The sequence below is a fragment of the Panthera leo genome, chromosome C1 (assembly GCF_018350215.1).
Source record: "Panthera leo isolate Ple1 chromosome C1, P.leo_Ple1_pat1.1, whole genome shotgun sequence".
Taxonomy (NCBI): Eukaryota; Metazoa; Chordata; class Mammalia; order Carnivora; family Felidae; genus Panthera; species Panthera leo.
Window position 1 is genome coordinate 13,054,967 of NC_056686.1, and position 20,399 is coordinate 13,075,365.

Genomic DNA, 20,399 nt, shown 5'->3' on the forward strand with positions numbered 1-20,399 from the left:
TTTGATTTTCTGGTGTCTGTGGGCATGATCGGTGTCTCAGTACAATGTATGCTCCCTGAGATCAGGGGCCCCGTCTCCTGTATAGGTGCTGGGCACAGCGTGGCAACTATCGATTACATCACCCTTTCTTCCTTGCCTCAATCCTGGGAAAAAGGGAGCAATATTCCCATTTTATAGACAGGAAGACTGAGGCTCACAGCAGTTAATGAATGATCTAAGTTTCTCAGTGACTCTATGGTCAAGCTGGGATTTGGACCCAAGATGGTCTGACTCCAAAGCCCACTTCCTTTTTTGTTTTTTGTTTTTTTCCTCTTTTTAATCACCCGGCCGGTGAAATCCTTGCTCTCTGGGGACCAGAAAACAAAACACAACCAGACCTATAATGAAAAGCAAATGGGATTTTGGGGGGATGTAATAACACCAAGTGTTCATTCAACACCAGGTAAAGATTTTTCTTTTTAATATACTGGGTGATTTTTATTGGACAGTTTCCTTGTAATAAAGACCCAGCACCAGACTTCAATTTTCTTTCCCTCAGAGGAAATAATCCAGCCCTCCTGCTGACCCAGTGGGGAGAGGAATGTCCTTCCTTGAGACCGGAGATAATAGCTGCCCGTGTGGCCCTCCTGGCTCTGTTAGGAAACCAGTGCCTAAGTCCAGCCCCTGACGATGGTTGAAACGGTCCTGACCTAAGAGTCTGAATCCCACCTCTGTCGCTAGCCTGCTGCTGTGTGTCTTGGGGCAAGCTGCTCAACCTCTCTGGTAAAGACATCAACTAGGTCCATCTCAGAGATGATCCAGGGGCTCAAGTGGTCCAACTCAAAGGAAAGAGTTGTAAGCATTTGGCCATGCATTTGGGTATCGGTTCACTCGTGTTGCTAACACATTATTATGCTAAGATTGGAGATGCACGGTATTGAACAAATTGGTCCCAGCCCTGCCCTTCGGCAGGACTCCCCAGGCGTTTACCACAAAGCTCCGTGAAGGCTGAGGCTATGCTTCCTTGCTCACCACGATGGCCCCCGTGCTTAGCACGGAGCTTGTTTCTTAGCTCAGGCTCAGTAAATAGATATGTACAGGTGCTGGTGGTGGTAGGGGTGGGAGGGATTGCTGAATAATCCCCGAAGACCTTAGGGAAAGCTTTTGAGTGGAGTCATAAAGAATGAGCCAGAATCAGACAGGCAGACAAGGAGAGGAGAGGCTCGCAATCTAGACCAGGGCTTGGCTACCGATGACCTACAGGCCAAATCCAGCCCATCATCTATCTGTTTTTACAAACAAGGTTTTGTTGGAACATAGCCACGGCCGTTCATCTGTTTATAGATGGTCTGTGGCTGCTTTCCTGCCATAACTGCAGAGTTGATTGGTTGTGACGGAGACTGTATAGCCTGAAAATTCTAGAATATCTACAAGTACGGAAGATTTGTGGAGTCCTGGTCTAGTTTAAGGAATCGGGCCAAGGGAAGGCCCAGAAAACTCTTGCTTGCTTGGACATAGGCTTGACTAGCTAATTGGCATGGCCCGGTAGGAAAGGAAGATGTGGGGTCCTTCCCTCAAAAATGGTTACAAATTTCAAATTTCCGGGAGGCAACAGCAGAGCATGAAACCGAGCACGAGGCCGTCTAAGACAGGGCCCTGTGTGGGCACACGGACGGCACACGGTGGGGCTGACCTCACGGTGGGCGGCCTCTCCCATGGAAAACCGGAAGACTATCCTGGGAGCGGTTATGGGGAGAAATGTCCACCCGGGGCTCTGCTTTGGGGCTCAGAGTCTCCAAGTCCCAAGCCAAGGGAGTGGAGAGCCAGCCTTCCTTTCTCAGCTCCCCTGCCTCCCCACCTCACAGGGCCCGGCTGTGATGCAAAAGCGGGGAAGGGCCCAGCCCCGTCTTTCCGCTGGGTGCAGCTCGGTGATCAGACGTGAGGCAGCCGTGAGAAGAAACGTGACAGTCTATGGGAATCTCTCTGACAGTGCTGTTTTCCGTGTGCTCATCAGCAGCCGTCCAATGAGGGGAGCGGAGGGGGCAGGGACCCCGCTCTACCCGGCTGGGAGAGAGCCAGATAAGGTGCAGCATCTCATGGAAACCCCCAAGCGAGGCAGCCACTCAGGCTCAGCCTGCTGGATCCCTAGACTGACGTCCATGCCTTCTGTCCCTCTGTGGACATCTTCCCTGACTCACCTCATCTTTTTCCATCCTTCTTTGTGCCCAGAGGCACAAAGGACCAGTGGCATCACTAGGCTTCCTTGCCCGCCGGCTTCTGGTTGCATTTTGGGCTAAGAGGAAGAACCTTCCAGGGTCTTTGTTGCACCGGGTCCCGTTCATCCTGACGTTCTGTGCCTGCTTAGAGTTTTCAGAGCCCCAGACCCCTGCCCAGGCTGGGGTCACTGACACTTAGTAGGTTCTCGGGGCGGGGAGCGGGGGGCTAACACATAGTAGGTTCTCAGGCAACGCTTGTTGAATCAAATTGACCCTTTGGCCAACAAAGCAGTAGCAGGTGAAATAAACACATAGGTTTAAAAAAAAAAACCAAGAGCTTTCGCCAAAAACTGCGTGCCGTAATCCCATTCTATGAAATACTAGAACAGGGATAAATGGGGTGAGAAATCTCAGAATCACGGTCGCCCTCTAGGGGAGAGGACTGACGGGGCAGGGGAAGAAGGAACTTTCTGGAATGATGGTGGCGTTCGACATCGTGAGAGGGGTTTGTGTTACCTAGATGTATGCCGCTTATCGTTGAGGTTTGTGCGTTTCGTTGCACGCAAGTTCGAAACCTCCAAAGAGAGAACCGTAAGTAAACATTGAACTCTTAACGGAGCACTTAGGGGTAGAGAGCACTGATGTCCGCGACGTTCGGATGCCCGGCAAGAACACAGGCAGGTGGATGGGGAGGGAGGAGGAGAAGGAGCAGCGTGTGATGCACTGGTGTGGCCAGACAGCCCTTGTGGAAGCTAGGTAGCGGGTGTATGGCTGTTGGTTTTGAAATTCTTTATGCTCCTCTGTATGTTTGAAAATGTTCACGATCCAACACTAGACGGAATAAGACATGAAGCCCTAGGACCAAGCCAGGGAGTGGGACACCAGCGATCTGTATAAGGTCACTCAGCCTTTCGCAAACATTAAGACTGGTTTTGAGGGAGCCCGGGTGGCTCTATCGGTTAAGCATCCGACTCTTGGTCTCGGCTCAGGTCGTGACCTCACGGTCTGCAGGGTCGAGGGATCGAGCCCCACGTCGGGCTCTACGCCGACAGTGCGGAGCCTGCTTGGGATGCTCCCTCTCTCCCTCTCTCTCTCTGCCCCTCCCTAACTTGCGTGCACACACGCTCGCACTCTCTATCTCTCCAAATAAAAAAAAAAAAAAAAAAAAAAAAGACTGGTCTTCGGGAAAGCGAAAATCGGTTGTGAAGACACAATAAAATGAGGGTTGTAGATGCCGAGCTGGGTCTGGACTGAGGGCGCGCCAGCGAATCCATTCACCTCTCTGAGACCTGTACCCCCATCTGTAAAATGCAGGCAGCACTGCCCAGAGGGGTGTCGTAGGGATTAAAGGAGAAGCCAGAAGCTTGAACAAACAGGACTTCACAGGGAGCAGGTGGGAAGCAAGACCGACCCTGCCTCCTCATTGCAGTGGCAGCTGAAATGTGGCCTCCTGAAACGGGCCGCCCCAGCCACCTAATCTGCCGTGGCCCCCACTCCGTCCATCCGTCACTCTCCCTGCATTGTCTGCACGACACATATCCCAATCTGATACATGTCTTCGATCTCCCTTCATTTGATTTGTTATCCGTCCCCTCCTACTGGAGTGTGGATTCCAGCAGAAGAGGGACTTGGTGTCGTTCGCAGCCTTATCCCCTGCACCTAAAACAGCCTCCGGCACATGGCGGGGACACGGCGAGTCTTTACTGAAGGAAGGAATAAATGAACACCACTGGATCGGCTCTGGTGTGACCGCTCAAGTGCAGAATTCTGCCACCCAGCATTTGCCCGCTGCCAGCCCCACCTGCACGGAATACCGGGAAGCGAGCTTAGAGATGGGCCATTCTCCACCCCATTTAACAGATGGGGAACCTGAGGCTCGGAGACAGAATGCAAATTTCCCAGCATCCACTGCCCGTGAGTGGCTGAGCAGGGACGGGGTCCAGGCCTCCTGGCTCCCCGCTCAGTGCTCTTTCTCTCTAGCAGGCTGCTGGGGCTGACGGGGCTGCTGCAGACGGACGGAAGGACGGGCTCCACCGGGGCTGGGCTGCCCGCAAGGCCACGTGCGAATGGCAGTGGGCAGGATTCGCCAGCCTAGTAATATTCACTGGCACACTCCGCCCTTGTTTAGCAGGTGGGCGGGCTGGCACAGGCAGTGGATGGGCCACGTCCACGGTCCGCGGGCAGCTGATGGTGCTGACACAGGCCGGATTGGCACGGCGGGGCCCCTCCCTGAGGGCTGGCGGCCCTCCTGACTGCCGTGGTCAGCCAGACGACCACGAGCTGGCATCTGTCCCCCCACAATCAGCCCACAGGTGTGCTCGCTGACGGGCAGCCCGGGGGTGGTGGGAGCACCGAGTGCCGAGCGTGGCCCCTGAGGGACATCACAGGGGTGTCACAGGCGGGGGGGGGGCCACAGCCTCCCACACAGATACACAGACACCAGAGTCAGACAGGACACGCCGGCCCCACTGGCTTGTGGGACCCGAAAGCCTAGTTGTAACCCTGAAAAGGGGCCTGGGGGGAAATGGTCGCTTCTCTTTGCGTTCAAGGCCTCTTCCCAAGTCCAGACCCGCTGGCCCCTGGATCTGTCGTCCACCCTGCAGCCAGAGGGGCTTTCTGACCCTGATGGGAACTTCCCCTCCCCTGCCTGAAGCCTTCAGTGGCTCCCTGTCTCCCTCCCACGAAATCATAGCAAAAACAAGATCTACTATGTACAATATACCGTGCTAAGCATTTTGCCGCTGATAAGCTAACGCACAATTATACCGTTTACTGTACGTCAGCCACTCTTCGGGCACTTTCCCCGGAGACGTCAGTTCGTCCTCCAGCCACCAACAGGGTGGCGCTACTGTTTATCCTCATTTTATAAAGAGAAAACTGAGGCAGGGAGACGTGAAATGACTTGGATGAGATTCAGACCGAGGGGCTCGACTGCCGAACCCAGATTCCGTCGGTGTGAAGCACGACCCTCCACAATCCTGCTTCCGCCCCCACCCCCACCAGGGTGCTCCCTGCACCCCCACCGCACCCCACGGATCCCAGGTCGCATCCTCGGTCACTCTTGTCTGCCCTGGTGCCTTTGCCTGGCCGTCTCCAGGGCTAGACTGTTCCGCCTCTCGTCTGGCCCGCAGACTCTCCCCATCCTCCAAGGCACCACTCAGCGCACCCTCTTGTGCGGGGCCTGCCCTGAGCCCTCCCCTCACCCCTGCACTCCAGGCTGCTGTGGCCGAGGCCGGGTGAGCACAGGTTGCCTGTGTTTCTCTCTGTGATGCCCCTGCCCCGCCCTTTCTGTGAGCTCTTGAGGACCAGGACCCTGTCTGATGCCACGATCTGGCCACAGGCCCGACCCCCATGAAGCGCTGAATGAACCAACGAGGAAATAGACCAATGAGAAGCTGAGGTCACTTGAGCTGGAGGAATGAACGCAAATGGCAGGAAGTGAGGAGTGACCTTCGGGGAGAGAGAGATGGGACAATCCCTCTTCCCTCCTCTGTCCCAGCACCATCTCTAATGCTGGGGCTCATCGTCAGGAGGCAGGGAGCAGGATACGACACCCCGATTGACAAGAATGTCCCTGGTGCCACAGCTATACGGCACTCAGTGGGGACGTGTGGTTTCTGGGGTCTGGATTGCAAGCATCAGAGGTGTGCAGGGCCAAGAGGGGGTTCTTCAAAGCCAAGGACCTGGTTCCCCCCACCCCAGCCCTGCCACCTCCTCCCTGTGTGACCCTGGGCATGTCCCTCTCCTGGTTGGACCTCAGGTTAGCCTTCTGTAGAGAAAGGGTCTAGAGGGGCAGTCAGGGGTCCCTCCTGCTGCCAGGGCCTCCCAGGACATCCAGAGTCTGGTAGTTGACAGCCACCTGGGAAAACTGCAGAGAGGCCCTATTTGGGGGCGGGGGGGTTCCAGGGGCTTAGGGCAGAGTCTCCCTCTTGTGGTCCCCAACCCCTGCATCCAACCGACCCAATGGGGCTTGTTAAAAAAATGCAAAACCCAGGTCCTGCCCAGGACTCACTGAATTTGAACCTCTGGGGTGGGGCTTTCAAAGAAATTGACATTTTTAAAACCCTCCTCCCACCTGGCCAGGTGATTCTGCTGCGCGCAGAAGTTTGAGCATCTAGCATCTGTATGCGTCCTCCCGGTCTCCCCAGCTTCTTGGCCACTAGCCCCGCAGTGTGGGTTTGGGGGTACACAGGATTAGAAGAGGGAGGTCTGAGAGCAGCCCGCGCCTGGTGGAGTCTGAAGGGCTCAGGTGGTTGGGCCCTGACCTATGGTTTTGCATCTGACTGGCGGGGCTGGGAGATTGCCCAGGGCCCAGGCTGGCGTGATGGTGCCTCCCAGGCTGGCATTTCTCAGAAACATATGGGCCGGGGGTGCCTGGGTGGCTCAGTCGGCGAAGCGCCCAACTTCGTCTCAGGTGGTGATCTCACCGTCCATGAGTTCGAGCCCCGCGTCGGGCTCTGTGCTGACAGCTCGGAGCCTGGAGCCCGTTTCGGATTCTGGGTCTCCCTCTCTCTCTGCCCCTCCCTCCCTCTCTCTCTCTTAAAAATAAACATTAAAAAATTTTAAAAAAAAGAAAGAAAGGTACAGGCCGCACACGCACGCCCTAGCCGACATCCCCTATCCCCGTGGCCCAGGGCAGGGAACAGGTGTATAAACTCTCACGCTGTGGGTGCAGGCATCATTCGTGCACACGCTCCACGAACCCACAGACCGACACACACAACCCTGAACGCGCACACACACAGTCACTCTTACACACCCACAGACCCTCGCCTTTGCACACACAGGACACACACGCACATGCCCGCACAGGCGCCCGTCCTTACATGCAGCCCCAGAGCGTACAGATTTGCACACTCAGCCCTGCCGACGCGCACCCGCACCCCCACCCCCAAACCACAGGTTTCCTCATTTGCACCGGGGCTCACCCTCGTGAACCAGCCCTGGGCTCACGCCAGTGGCACACACACATCCTCACGCTTGCACGAGCACCTGCCCACGAGTGCGGAGCCCACGAAGCCAGCAGCCGCGCTCCTGCCTGCCATTCTCACCAGCCCCCCGGGCCCTCGGCCCGCCCCACTCCCCATCCCTGAGCTGCTGTCTGCCATCCCACAGTAAGCAGATGAGACAGAGCAATTTATGACACCAGCTGTCTCTGTCAAAACCGGATCTGCCACCCACACACGGGGGAAGCCAATTACCCCGAGCCCGTCCCTGCCGGAAGCCTGGACTCACAAGGGAGACAGAGCAGGGGTGGAATCAGGCCATCCGGGGAGGTAGGTGGCGCCTGGCTCGAGGATGCCCCCCCCCCAACGTCTGTCCTTGGGAATCCAGCATTTTCCTCCCCCAGGCCCTCCCTGGGGTGGCTCTGGCCCGGCTCTCAGGCCCAGGAGCTTCAAGAGCAGACCCACGGTGGAGAGCAGGTGGGCAGGGGTCATCTAGGGGAAGATGACCGACCCCAGTCACCATGGCAACCAAGAAGCCGGGAGCCCTGTGCCCCTGCCCTCCGCAGCAGGCTATGGGGAGGCTGCCTCACTGGCCCCTCTGCCTCTTGCCTTCTTTTTCTCCCTCCTCCCTGAGCAGATGGCCTCTTGCCCTGCGCCCCTGCCCAACTTACCCTCTGCCTAGATGCCCCCTGCCTTCCATGCCCCCTGCCCGACACTTCATCTGACCCCGCTGCCTGGATCACTTCCTATCTGGACCTTGGAACCAGACCCGGGTTTGAATCTGCGCTCGTCCGCTTACCGGCTGGGGAGCCTGGGCGAGTGGCAGCCCTTCCCTGGACCCCATTTCCGCGCCCGCAAACAGGGTGTTCATTTCTAGAAACATATGGACCGAGAGTCCGCTCTGCACCAGACTCTGCTCTGGGAGCTGGGGAACAGCACCGAACGAGATGATGAAACCCCAGCCTCCTGAGCTCGCCTTCTGCTGGTGGAGGGGTTAGAAAACACCCGCCGCAGAAATGTAAGTGAGGCGGTTGCGTTTCTTCACCGTTGCGCGGGCTGTGTTCCCAGCTGTGCTCCCGAATCAGGCGCGGCTCACAGAAGAGCTCAGTCGGTAAAGGAAAGCGCGACGGCTTGAGCTCTGCTCTGGGGCTGGCTCGATCTAAAGTAAGCCCGTTAGGAACGCTAGTGGGTCTGCTGTCCTCTTTGCATGTGGGGCTGCGTGAGGCGGGAAGGGGCTTCTCGGTCGTGGCTTCACGGCAGAAGTTTCTAGAATGCTCATCGCCTGTCACAGTACGAGGGACGGAGCAGTAAATTCACATCTATTCTTCCCTTTCTTTGAGTACTTCTGACAACTCTGGGGCATGGGTTCAGCTACTGTCTTTCTTTCGTTTTACAGATGAGGAAACTGAGGCTCAGAGCCAGGCAGGGACAGCGACCACGGCAGACCCGAGACCCGAGGAGGCTCAGGGTGAGCGCGGCACTCCGCCCACCTGCGCTGTCCGACTAAATGCCCCTTTCCCCCCAACAAGAGCCTTTCGGGGCTGGCATGGCTCTTGCCCGTTGGACACCAAGGGCTCTGCCTGGAAGCTGCCTGGGCTGGGATTCGAACCCGGGTCGCCCATCTCGAGAGCCCAGGCGCCGTCCGTCTTCCACGTCTAATCAGTTCATTAAAACCTTCCTTGCAACAACACCCGCCCCCCCTCGCTGCCCAGCCCCAGAGACCTTAGCTGCTCCATTTCCAGGAGAGCAAATTCCTTCCCGGCTGGAGAGGAGCCGGGATAATGTAGGCAGGCAATTTAAACAGCTCCGGCAAAATATACCAGCAGTTTTCGCTCTCTGCCACTATTACACTTTCCAGCCGCGGCGGGATTGGCCCATAAGTGGGATATCAAGTTTATTACAGCTATTTCCAACCTGTAATTGGTTTTGTGGAACACAAAGAGAAGGGGGGGGAGGTGAGTTTTTCCCCCCTTTCTTTCTTTCTTTTTTTTTTCTCTCTTCCGGATGATGGCACCCGGGGACGTGGGTGAGGAGGTATACTTGGAGGCATTAGTTTCTCAAATGAAAAATCCCAGCCGGCCGGCCGTGCAACTGGCTGGACTGAGCCCGTCTGCCACGCTTTGGTGGCTTCGCTTGAAAATCAACCCAACCTAGCTGAAGCCAGATTTGCCGGATTTGGGGGACGGCCAGCGCCCTGGGACAGGGTCTGCTGCCTCGGGGCCTGTGGGCGGCTGCCGAGCCCTGGAGGGCAAGGCTAGAGCAGGAGTGGCTGTGGTCTCCAGGGCGGGCTGTTCTAGCACCAGAGCATTTGGGCGTTCAGAGTAGCAATGGTCCTCAGAAGTCACCCTGCACACGTCCTCGTTGAGCACTTAAGGAAACTGACGCCCAGAGAGGGGAGCAGTGCAGAGGCCAGCCTGTGGGAGGCAGAACCCGGGTCTCTGCCTCCTACGTCCCTTCCGAGCAGTACAGCCAGGCCGGGTACATGCCAGTTCAGACTCGGATTCTTTTGCAGAAGTGTGTGCGCAGCCTCCTCTCTGCGGTCCAAATGGGCCCTTTGCACAAGGAGGATGCTTTCCTGTAGCAGGTGGACGTCTGAGAAACCACAGCTCAGGTTCCTGCTGATCCCCCTGGGATCACTGCCTCGTGGTCGGTCCGAGGCCACTTCCCAGCTGGACCAGCCCGCTCCCACCAGGCAGCCGCGGTCAGATCGGGGTGTGGACACAGCGGGCCATCCTGGGGCAAGGAGTGTTCTCCTTGTTCTTCGTGGTACCCCAGTGCCTGGCACGTGGTAAGGACTCAATTCCATTCATTCATTCATCCAACAAATATTTATTGAGCGAGTACCATGTTCCGGGCTCTGGGGACAGAGCAACGAACGGGACAGATAAAGGCCTGGCCCTCGTAGGGTTTATGTTCTAGGAGTAGCTCACACGCAAAGACTTATTTACTGATTCGGTGAAAATCTGTCGCAGGAGTGAATGAACACTCAAGCATTTCATCCTCCAGGGAGGGGACACACACACATTGCTTGGGCCTTGGCCTTCCAGGACAGCACCTCGTCTGCTCCCACCAGCCTTGCCTTCCTCTGCCTGCCATGATCTCACGGTCCCAAGCCGCGATGGCACCAGAGGAGCGTGTCAGAGCCCCAGGGACCAGCCTGCCTCCAGGTGCTTGCTCGGAGTGTCCTTCATTTTCTCTCTGGGCTGATCTCATGAGTGCGGACAAGTCTCTGGGCCCCGGCTCTACGCGCCCACCTGCCCACCGGGTCTCCAGTCCGTGCTTGCCAGGCAGGCCCCCTTCTGTCACTTACTGACATTCTACATCCTCGGACTTTCCAGTAAGAACTGTTCTGCCTTCCAGCCCCAGCTCTGGATGGTGGGAAGGGACCCAGAAGCAGGGATGACCCGGAAAAGTGTTAGCATGCGTAAAAATAACCGTCTGTACGGACGCTTACCACACACCAGGTGCTGTTACAAATGTCATCTCATTTAATCCTCCTGAGAGGGACAGAGGTAGGTTGCATTATCCCATTTTACAGATGAGGAAGCTGAGGCTTGAAGAGGCGAGGCGCAGAAAGTTAGTAACAGAAATCAAGAATTTGACTGGGGGTGGAGAAAATCAGCCTTGCTTCTTGCCCGAAAGCCTCCCACAGGCCGGGAGCACCAGGCTGGGACTAAGCACCCTTTGAAGAGGCCCACCTCCACCTGGAAGCCTTCTGTGATCACCCCTCCTCCCAGAAGAATCCTTGGCCCCTCCATGGGTGTCAGGTCACAGTTGGCAAATGTCTTTGCTACAGCCTCACCTTCCCTGGCTCTGCTGTCTCAGGTCCTTGTGGGCTGTGTATCCCCACCAGACGGACTGCGGCCACATCTGAAATGTGGTTCATCCTCTCCCCCGGGGCCTGGAACAGTGCCTGAAAGTCTTAGGCCTGGAACATGTTTCCAGAATTAAAGAGAAGGTGTCACTCATCACACCCGCTGCCCACCCATGGCCTGTGATAACCCCTCTCCCCCCACCCAGCCTCACCTCAGGGACTGCTGTCACCAGGAACCACAGAATATCCTCCTCGCAAATAGCCACTGGCCCATGGCCTGGGGCCTGACGGTGCATTCCAAGGCAGTCCCTTTCCAGAGCCTTCCCTGAGCCCCAGGGAAGGGACATCACAAGCCTCCGGCTCTGGCTGTCCCAGGCTGCTTTAATGGGAAGCAGTTATTTCCTCCTAGGCTGACAGGAAGGCCCCAGACTTGGCCCCAGGAAAGAAAAAAAAAAAAAAAAAAAAGATGTAAATAAAACCAAAGGAAAACTAGGTGCGTCCTTGAAACTCCCCTGTCCCTCGGCCTGAAACAGTGATTTACGACTCAGATAATTCTTCCGCGCTTTATCTGGGGTGTGTGGGAATGTGTGGACGTGTGGGGTGCAGGTGTATTTTCCTAGTAATAAAACCCTCAGTCCCTGCGAATAAATTTGTGGAGACAGTTTTACCGACAGGTTTTTTTTCTCCTTTGTATAATAAAAAAAATGGAGTGAATTTCGAGATTGGGACGATAAGGGCTGCCGCATTTTAGGAGGAGATAAAAAGCAGTACCTGAGAGAAGAGGCAAGGCTGCAAGTCAAATGGGCAGGACGCCTTCCACTTTTATGACTTCGGGAGAAAATTCCTCAAACCTCCGCTGGGCTCCAGGCATCCTCCTGCTGACAGCGGAGGGTCATGGGGGCTGGGGGCGGGGGGGGGGGCTGGTTTGTCCTCAGCCCCTGGGGGCCCGCCCCGTGGGAGCCAGAGCCCGGCCAGGGGCCCCGCGTGGGACCGTGGCTAAATCTCCTTTCCTCTCCAAGCCACAGTTTCTTCATCTGCAAAACGGGCCACCTGTTGTCTCTGCCGTTCCCTCCGCAGGACCCTGTGTGCCAGCAGGAAGCAAAGGCTTAAGGCACATTTCTCATGGGGGGGCCAGATCACCTTTGGGGCCGTCCTGCACATCGTGGGCTGGTTACAGCATCCACGCTCTCTGCCGCTAGATGCCAGTACGAAACCCGCGCCCCCGCTGGGTTGTGACCACCAAAGATGGTTCCACCTGTGGCCAACTGTCCCCTGGGGGTTGGGCAATATCATACCCTCCCTCCACCCCACCACCGAGGGTCCTGGTTTGAAGGTTCTTGGCTCCTCTTCCTCCCTGGTCCTTCAGTCTCGGCCATCCCTCTCTGGGAAGCCAGGCCCAGTGCTGCGGAAGAGGCCAGCGGGGAGCACACAGCCTCAGAGGGGAGCACACAGCCCCCAGAGGGGAGCACACAGCCCCCAGAGGGGAAGATAAGTGAAAAGTATGAGCTGAAGGAAGATAAGCCCAGAGGAGAGTCAGAGAGACCTGAGCTTGGCAAGGGGTAAGCAGAAACCCTGCAGAGGGGAGTCCCAACGCTGATCCTGCACCCCGGGTTCCGGAAGCTTATCATCACTCTGACCCTGCCTATGGGGCTCCCTGGGGGTCCCGGGACTGTCAGGGGCCTCCTGACTCGTCATGAGCTTGCAGACCGTGGCGGGGGTGGGGGTGACACGCACTGATGTGACCCGTGCCTGGCACACAGCTGGCGCCCCATAAATGCTAGCCAGCTTGCCTTGAACCTGTGTCCCCTAAGCCAGTAACGACACCAGCTGGGCCAGACAGATGTGGTCCAAGCCAGATGTGCCCAGAGGGGCCCAGCTGCACCCAGGCCGGGGCTCCCAGGAAGGCTACAGATCCAAGCAGCTTCCAGGGTGCCCCCCAGCCCAGCCCCTTGGAGAAAGCCCTCCCAGCCAGCCCCCCCCCCCCCCTGCCTCCAGCATGCAGAGCCACGGGGAGTTAATTCCACTTCTCCAGGCCCAGGCATGAGGCCTCCCTGGTCGCAGGCTGTTAGCGCGGAGCCCAGCTGAGCAGCGAGAGGCTGCAAGCTCCCGGTCTATAATAGAGTTGCTGACGCAGGCGGAAAACTGTAGGGAAAACTGCAGCCGAGTAAACAGATAAATAATTGAAACAGTGACAACACATACCTTGCTGCTTTGTGGAGTAACACTTTCATTAGCTGGAGGCAGCGCAGGCGGGAGGATGTGCCGGGCGGCGAGCTGGAGCGCGGGACACTTGGGTCCGGCCTTCAATCAGCCGCAAACAGCTGGGCACCGGAACAGCCTTTGTTTTCCATTATAGGCTTTCTTGTCACCTCCGGAGGTCCCCTGACTTCTCTGGGCCTCCGTGTGCTTGGGGAGGTGGGGGCCTCGTGACCTCCCTCCCGTCCCGAGGGCAGCTGGAGGAGAGGGAGCCCCCAAGCTGTCCTCTTCCCTCCGCCCCGTGACAGCAGAGTGGGTTCTCCCCAGCCTTCTTAAGAGCCCCCTGCCCCCAGACAGGCCCCTCCAACCATCGTCACCCTACGGCCTGAAGGAACCTGTAAATGGAATCCAAGGTGACCCCCTCCACGTTGCCTGCAGGGACAGTTGAGTTCCCTTGCCTACCGGGCACGCTGAACACAATCCTCTTTCCCTGAGCATACCTGCTCTTTCCTACCACGGGGCCTTTGCTCCTGCTGTCTCCTCTGCTTACAGAGCTCTCCCACCTTTTGCCAGGCTGCCTGCCTCCTGTTCTCCCTTCAGAAGGCAACTTAGACATCCCTTCCTCTAGGAAGCCCTCTGTGACTACCCCGTCCCCAGACGGGGGCTGCCTGGGCTCCCCTGCCATTCTGTGCCTGCCCCTTACAGAATTTACCAGAAATGATTGCCAGAGAGGAGAGCCAGCTGTGCTCCTTCCCGGCGTGGGACCTCGGGAAGTCACTTTGCTCCAGAGCCTCGGCTTACACATCAGCGGAGTGGGGATGACCTGGGAGCGTTCTGGTGATGGCAGTGACGTGTCTCCTGGCGGCCTCGCCCAGGGCCCCTGGGGGCCGGGCGTCCTGGCTCTGCATCTCCAGTGTCCCTGCATCCGCGCTCTGTCTGGGGGAAAGGGGCGAGGCCGGCCGAGCGCTCCCCTGTAGCTGCCTCTGTGCTGCCTTGCAGGTGACGGACGGTGGCACCATCAAGCAAAAGATCTTCACCTTCGACGCCATGTTCTCCACCAACTACTCGTACATGGAGAACTACCGCAAGAGGGAGGACCTGGTGTACCAGTCCACCGTGAGGTGAGGGGCCGGGGGCCGGGGGCCGGGGGCTGGGGATCGAGGCTGGGGGCCGGGGGCTGGGGGCTGGGGGCTGGGGGCCAGGGACCACGGGCTAGGGATCGAGGCCGGGGGCCGCGGGCTGGGGATCGAGGCCGGGGGCCGGAGGCTGGGGGTCGAGGCTGGGGGCCGGGGGCTGGGGGCTGGGGGCCGGGGGCCGGGGCTAAGGATTGAGGCTGGGGGCCGGGGGCTGGGGGCCGGGGACCACGGGCTAGGGATCGAGGCCGGGGGCCGCGGGCTGGGGATCGAGGCCGGGGGCCGGAGGCTGGGGGTCGAGGCTGGGGGCCGGGGGCCGGGGGCTGGGGGCTGGGGGCCGGGGGCCGGGGTTAAGGATTGAGGCTGGGGGCCGGGGGCTGGGGGCCGGGGACCACGGGCTAGGGATCGAGGCCGGGGGCCGCGGGCTGGGGATCGAGGCCGGGGGCCGGAGGCTGGGGGTCGAGGCTGGGGGCCAGGGGCTGGGGGCTGGGGGCCAGGGGCCGGGGTCTGGGGACTGGGGGCCGGGGCTAAGGATTGAGGCCGGGGGCCGGGGGCTGGGGGTTAAAGGTTGAGGCTGGGGGCCGGGGGCCAGGGGCCGGGGGCTGGGAGCTGGGGGCCAGGAGCCAGGGGCTAGGGGTCGAGGCCAGGGGCTGGGGGCCGGGGGCTGGGGGCCACTTCCCCAGCCCTTTCTTATCTGCCCTGCGATGCTCTTGCCGGTTCTCTGGATCACCTTCCATGGGCTTGGAAGGCAGGGCTGGGGGCTGTGCTGCAGAAGGGAACCCGGTGCCTAGAGGGACGTGCCCTGGAAGGAAGAGCAGGAAAGCGGTCACGTCCCCACCCTGCTGCGTGCCCCTCGACGTCAGCCTCCCCAGCCAGCTCCTCCCAGCAGTCCCGCAAAGTGGGTTTTCCAAACCCTGTTTCAGGTGGGGACACTGAGGTCCAGAGAGGGTGAGCCACATTCCCCAAAGTCCCGCAGCCGGGAAGGACAGAGCTGGGATGTGAGCCAGTTCTGCCTGGTCCTGAAGCCCGTGCAATACGCTCTCCCCGTCCCCACAGGCCCCTGCCCGGCAAGCAAAACCGACCCCAAACAACTGGACCCCAGGTCGGAAGCGGCAGCAGGTTGGGGAGGAAGAGCCCCCGGGGACAGAGACACTTAATATTTCTACCCCTACCCTCTTTCCGGAAGGAAGCAGATCCCATCCCATGCGCTGCCGTGTTCTAGGTGTGTGGGTGCCACGCCCCCACACGCTTCTCGTGCACTTTCCAAAGGCCCCGGTCCTGTTTTACATCTCGAACCCTTAACGCTTACTTCCCAGTGTGCCTCTCCCTCTGGCGACCTGGTAAACTCCCCACCAGGCTTCAGGACCCACTCAAGCAGACGCCTTCCTTCAGGACACCTTGTTCGGACGACCCCCCCCCCCCCGCCGTAGCAGAGTGAATCTCCCCCAAAGCCGACGGCTCCGCGAGAGGGGTGGGAGTCCCGCTGCATTGATGAAAAGCTAAAGACTGGCACTGAACGGGCATAGTCTTGCACACACACACACACACACACACACACACACACGTGTATGTGTGTTTTTCCACACAACACAGGCAAATGCATTGCCCAGTGCCCAGGCAGAAGGCAGCAGTGTGCAGGGCTGGCACGTAGTAGGTGCACAGTGAAATCTGCACCTTGGCTAGGTGACCCTGCGTATGCTCCTCGTCCCTTTGAGCCTCAGTCTCCCCGCGGGTAAGATAAGAAAACGGGACGGGAAGGTTGGCCAGGGCTCACCCAGCCCGGCACGGGGATTCTGGCAGGTGATCATCTGCTGCGCACTTTGTAAGCCGGAAGGTGGGACCTTCCTGGGTCCCCCTCCTCTCCGGGCTCTGTGCCAGGAGCTGAGAACCAGCCAGCCCTTGCGGGGGGAGGTCTGGTGAGCACGTGGGCGCGAAGGGACACGGAGGCGGGGGGCAAATGGCCGCACAGATGCCTTTATTGACGTTTATGATTTCCCCGGACCTGCTTCCAAAAAGGATTTGGGGCACCTTAAGGTATTAAGGCACACCTAAGACAAGCCAGTTACAGTCCGGATGAAAAACTCATTTTGGACAAGAAAACAACTATTCTGGGAACCACAGATGATGCTGGGGCAAGTGCACCTTCAGATCACCCCCCACGGTTCCCAGACCCCCACCCCCTCTGCGCCCTCCCCACGTGCTTACCATCACCCCACCCCCACAGACTGTCCCATCATTTCCAACCCCCCCTCCATCTGATTCCTACGCCCAGAAGGAAGCCCGGGACCACCAGAGCAGCCCTGACCCCCCCCACCCTCTCCCAGAACACAGCTCAGCCACTCCCGACTGAGTGACCTTGGACGAGGGCCTTCACCCCTCTCTGTGTCAGTCTCCTCACCTGTCAACAGACTTCGTAGGATCTGCTTCGTACAATCCTCGTGGGGTTTAAGGGAGAGTTCTGTCCCACGGCCTGAGTTTCCAATCCTTGCCCCTCCGCCCACCTTGCATTAGTGTCACCCGGGCTTGGGGACTCTGCCTGAGTTTCCCCAGTCTCTAGAAGGCAATGACAACAGTAAGAAGCTCGCTCCAGCCTTGGGAGGGTCCCCGCGTTAATTCACATAAAGCGCTGCCTCAGTCGCTGAGCGATGGCTGTGTGTTGCTGTTCTTGCCCAGAAAAAACCCTCCTTCTTCCACCATCAAAAAAAAACAAAAAAAAAAACCACCTTTCCTCACATCTCATAAAGGCGTCTTATACGCCCTGAATCTCTGCTAATCCCCGCGAACAACCCTGTACATGCAGGCAGATTTGCTGTTTTCTCTAGCCCTGGTTTACAGACGGGGTCAAAGTTCCGCAAGGCCCAGGGTTCCCTGCTGGAACGACACAGACCCCATCGGATCCCAAGCCACCTCATCCTGTGCCCACACCTTGCTGCCCTGCCCATTTCACGCCTGACCGAAACGGAAGCCCAGAGAGGGAGGTGGCTTTTGCCCGAGGTCACACAGCAGTGCTGACTCGTGGCCAGTGTTCTTTCCTTCCCCAGCCTCGGTTCCGGCGGTGGCCTCCCAGGTGGAGCGCACCAAGGAGCCTGGGGGAAGCGAAAGCAGAAGGGAAGGAAAGAGTCTAATCGGATCACGGAGAGCAGCCGTGCCGAAGGAGGCTGCGTCTCCAGGCTGCAGGGCCCCATTAGGGCTGGCGGAGGGGCGCGGGGACTCCGCATTTACATATAAATGAAGATATTTACAAATTAATGCATTTCAACTAGAGAGAGTCCCAGCTCCACAGCTGTCTGAGTTGCTTGCTCTTCAGCTTTTGGGAAAAGTAGGGGGAGAAGGAAGCCTGGATGACCAAGAATTGGCAGAGAGCAATTCTCAGGCAGCGGAAGGAGCCCCAGGGACTCCCAGAGCGTCTCGGCCTGCTGGTGGGGTTTCCGGAGGGGCGGGCATCCGGTGGGGGTGACGGGGCTTCTGCCGCCTGGGGTAGCACCCCGGTTCATGACCTTGGACAAGTCACTGCCCCTCCCAGTGCCCCAGAGGCCCCATCTATCACATGTCTGTCGAATGAGCCTCAGAATCCAGAACTTCCCAGCTTGGAATTGGCAGTAATTCATTCCTTCCGAGGACGTTTTAATTGAGCACCTACTAGGAGCCCGGCATGGTAGAAGGTGTCTTGGGGAATCCAGTGGGGAATTAAACCTTCGTGGGGGGGAAGATAGTAAACAAGGGGGGGGGGGGTGAGACGTAAGTGAATGGCTCAGCAGACATTCCACAAAGGTGTGAATTTGAATGAGGGGCGAGCGGGGTGCAGACCCGGGAAGGACCCTCGTGCTGGGGTGCCATCCACATGGTTGGCCAAGGCCTGAGGGATGGGAAGGAGCCATCCCAGTAGGGACGAGGGCGATGTGGCAGGTGTCCGCACCCACTCACACCCTTGACCCCTCGACAGCCTTCTCAGGCAGCCGTAGCCCCACTCAGCTTGCTCAAGGAGTGGGGGCGGGTGTGCCAGAGAACTAGCATCCCCAGAGCAGCCTCGGCCGACGGGAGATATTGGATGGATCTCCTGGCCCCCCTGCCCCTTGGCTGGGACCACTCAGACAGGTGCTCGCTGTCCCCTCGAGCTCCCCAGCAGGACTGAGGCTGAGAGGCTGCCCACAATACCCTCCGGGATGCACCTGTATCGGCTTCTTCCCTCCCGTCCTGGCTTCCTGGGACACCCTCCCACATAGGCCACTGGCTCCGGAATCCCTGGTCACAGGGTCTGCTTCTCAGGGGCCGCCCTGAGTGGGTGACAGTCCCACCAGCTGGCCTCCTGCGCGTGGCCATCCTCCACACCTGCCCTCTCAGGCCCTGCCTCGGCCCCCGTTCACCCGTTCACCCGTCCCACCAGACCAAGAACAGCTGGACCAAATGGATGGATCCCCCCCACCGAGGGGAAGACCGCGTGGGCAAGGCTCACTAATCCCTGCAGAACGCGCCCACCCATGCCCCAGCGTCCGCTGCTTCCCCTGTCCCGTTCTGTCTGCTCAGGATGTCGTGAGGAGCGCCAAGCAGCCTTCGCTGTCTAGGAAATCTAGACTCAAGGGGTTGAGTGTGCTCCTGCCCCTCCCGCACCTCGCCCACCTCCCTTTGCCAAGGCCTGAGCATCCTTTCGGGTCCCGCTTAAACCCCACCTCCTCCAGGAAGCCAGTCTTGACCGCCCAGACTGGGTCGGATACCCTAGGGTGCTCCCCCCCCCCCCCCCCCCGTACACTCCCGGCCCTGACAACTAGGAGTTCAAAGTCTGCTTCTGCCACTAGACTCGAAGCCCCGTGGACAGGGCTTGGGTCTGTGGCCTTCCCCACTGTCTCCCCAGCCCAGCGCCCCCACCCCCACCCCACTGAAGACAGTTTGTAGACGCTCGTGGAGTGGGTGAGTTCTTCTGGCGTTCTTCCACCGCAGCTGTCCCTGCTGCGAGATGAACGTAGGAGGGAGCAGTTCAGGCCCCCGTGCCTTCTCTAACGTTTTCGCCCTTCATTCATCACCAAGGAATTGAGCAATTGCTGTATGTCAGGGACAGTGTTGGGGATAAAATGGTGAGCAAGACATAATCAGACCTGCTCTTGTGAGGTTTACGGTGTAGGGGGTGAGGAGAGACAGACCATAAAAATACGTTTAAAAGAATGAGGGAAAATATTGACAGCTGGCGAGGAGTGTGTGAAGGAAATCAGGTAACGTGATAGAGGAGGACAGGAACAGTCTACGGCCATACCACCCTGAACGCGTCCGATCTCGTCTGATCTCGGAAGCTAAGCAGGGTCGGGCCTGGTTAGTACTTGGATGGGAGAAGGACGAGAATAACGGACTATGTGGAGGCGGGGCTACAAGGTGTCTCATAGGAGGTGACATCGAAACAGCGATCTGTAGGACAAAAAGAAGTCACTGGCAGGGTTGGGGTGGCAGGGGGAGCATTCCAGGCAGAGGGCACAGCAAGTGCAAAGGTCCTGAGGTGAGGAAGCGTGACGTGATCTCGGGGCTACTGGACGGCCGGGTGACCGGAGTTAGGGGGCAAGCTGGCATTCATTCTCAGTGTCCTGGAAGCCGCTGAAGCGACCAGAGGTCATGATCTGATGTGATATGTATCTTGTAAAGCTCACCCCCATTGCCAAGTGGAAGGCAGGTTGGAGATGTCCGGGAAGGAAGACAAAGCCCTCCCCAGATGAGCCTCTGCTCAGGACTAAGTTCCCAAGTCTGAGTGAGCTGGGAGAGGGCATGGGACTGGCAGGGGCCAGGAGGCAGAGGGGTGCCAGAGAGCCAGCTCTCCTTCCAAGGGTTGCTTACCATTCCCGTGAACCCGTGCGCCTTCCCCTGGAGCCGTAGCAGGAGGCGGAGAACAGCTGGGTGGGTGGGGAGGAGCCTGGGGGCTTCGTGGAGAGCGCGAGTACACAGTTATATCTCCCTGATTCATATTTATCAGAGGGGGGAGATGTGGGAGAAATCAAGTGAATGCTAGAAGACCCCGGAGGAGAAAAGACGCGGGAAGAAATGCCACTTCCTTTACGACTTCGAGACAGCGCGTATTGAACATTTGCTGCATCCAAGGCACAGAGCTGGGGCATGGCGCCCAGAGGCGGTCAGAATG

General features: G+C 58.5%; 1 protein-coding gene across 2 annotated transcripts in view; it reads left to right on the top strand.

Moving 5' to 3' along the window:
* The window catches only part of IGSF21 (immunoglobin superfamily member 21), a 232,499-nt gene that overhangs the window by 141,197 nt on the left and 70,903 nt on the right, over positions 1-20,399 (top strand). For both annotated transcript variants that reach the window (XM_042951724.1, XM_042951725.1), the window contains exon 3: positions 14,151-14,272. In XM_042951724.1, the coding sequence (XP_042807658.1) occupies positions 14,151-14,272 (122 nt within the window). The remainder of the gene's footprint in view (positions 1-14,150; positions 14,273-20,399) is intronic.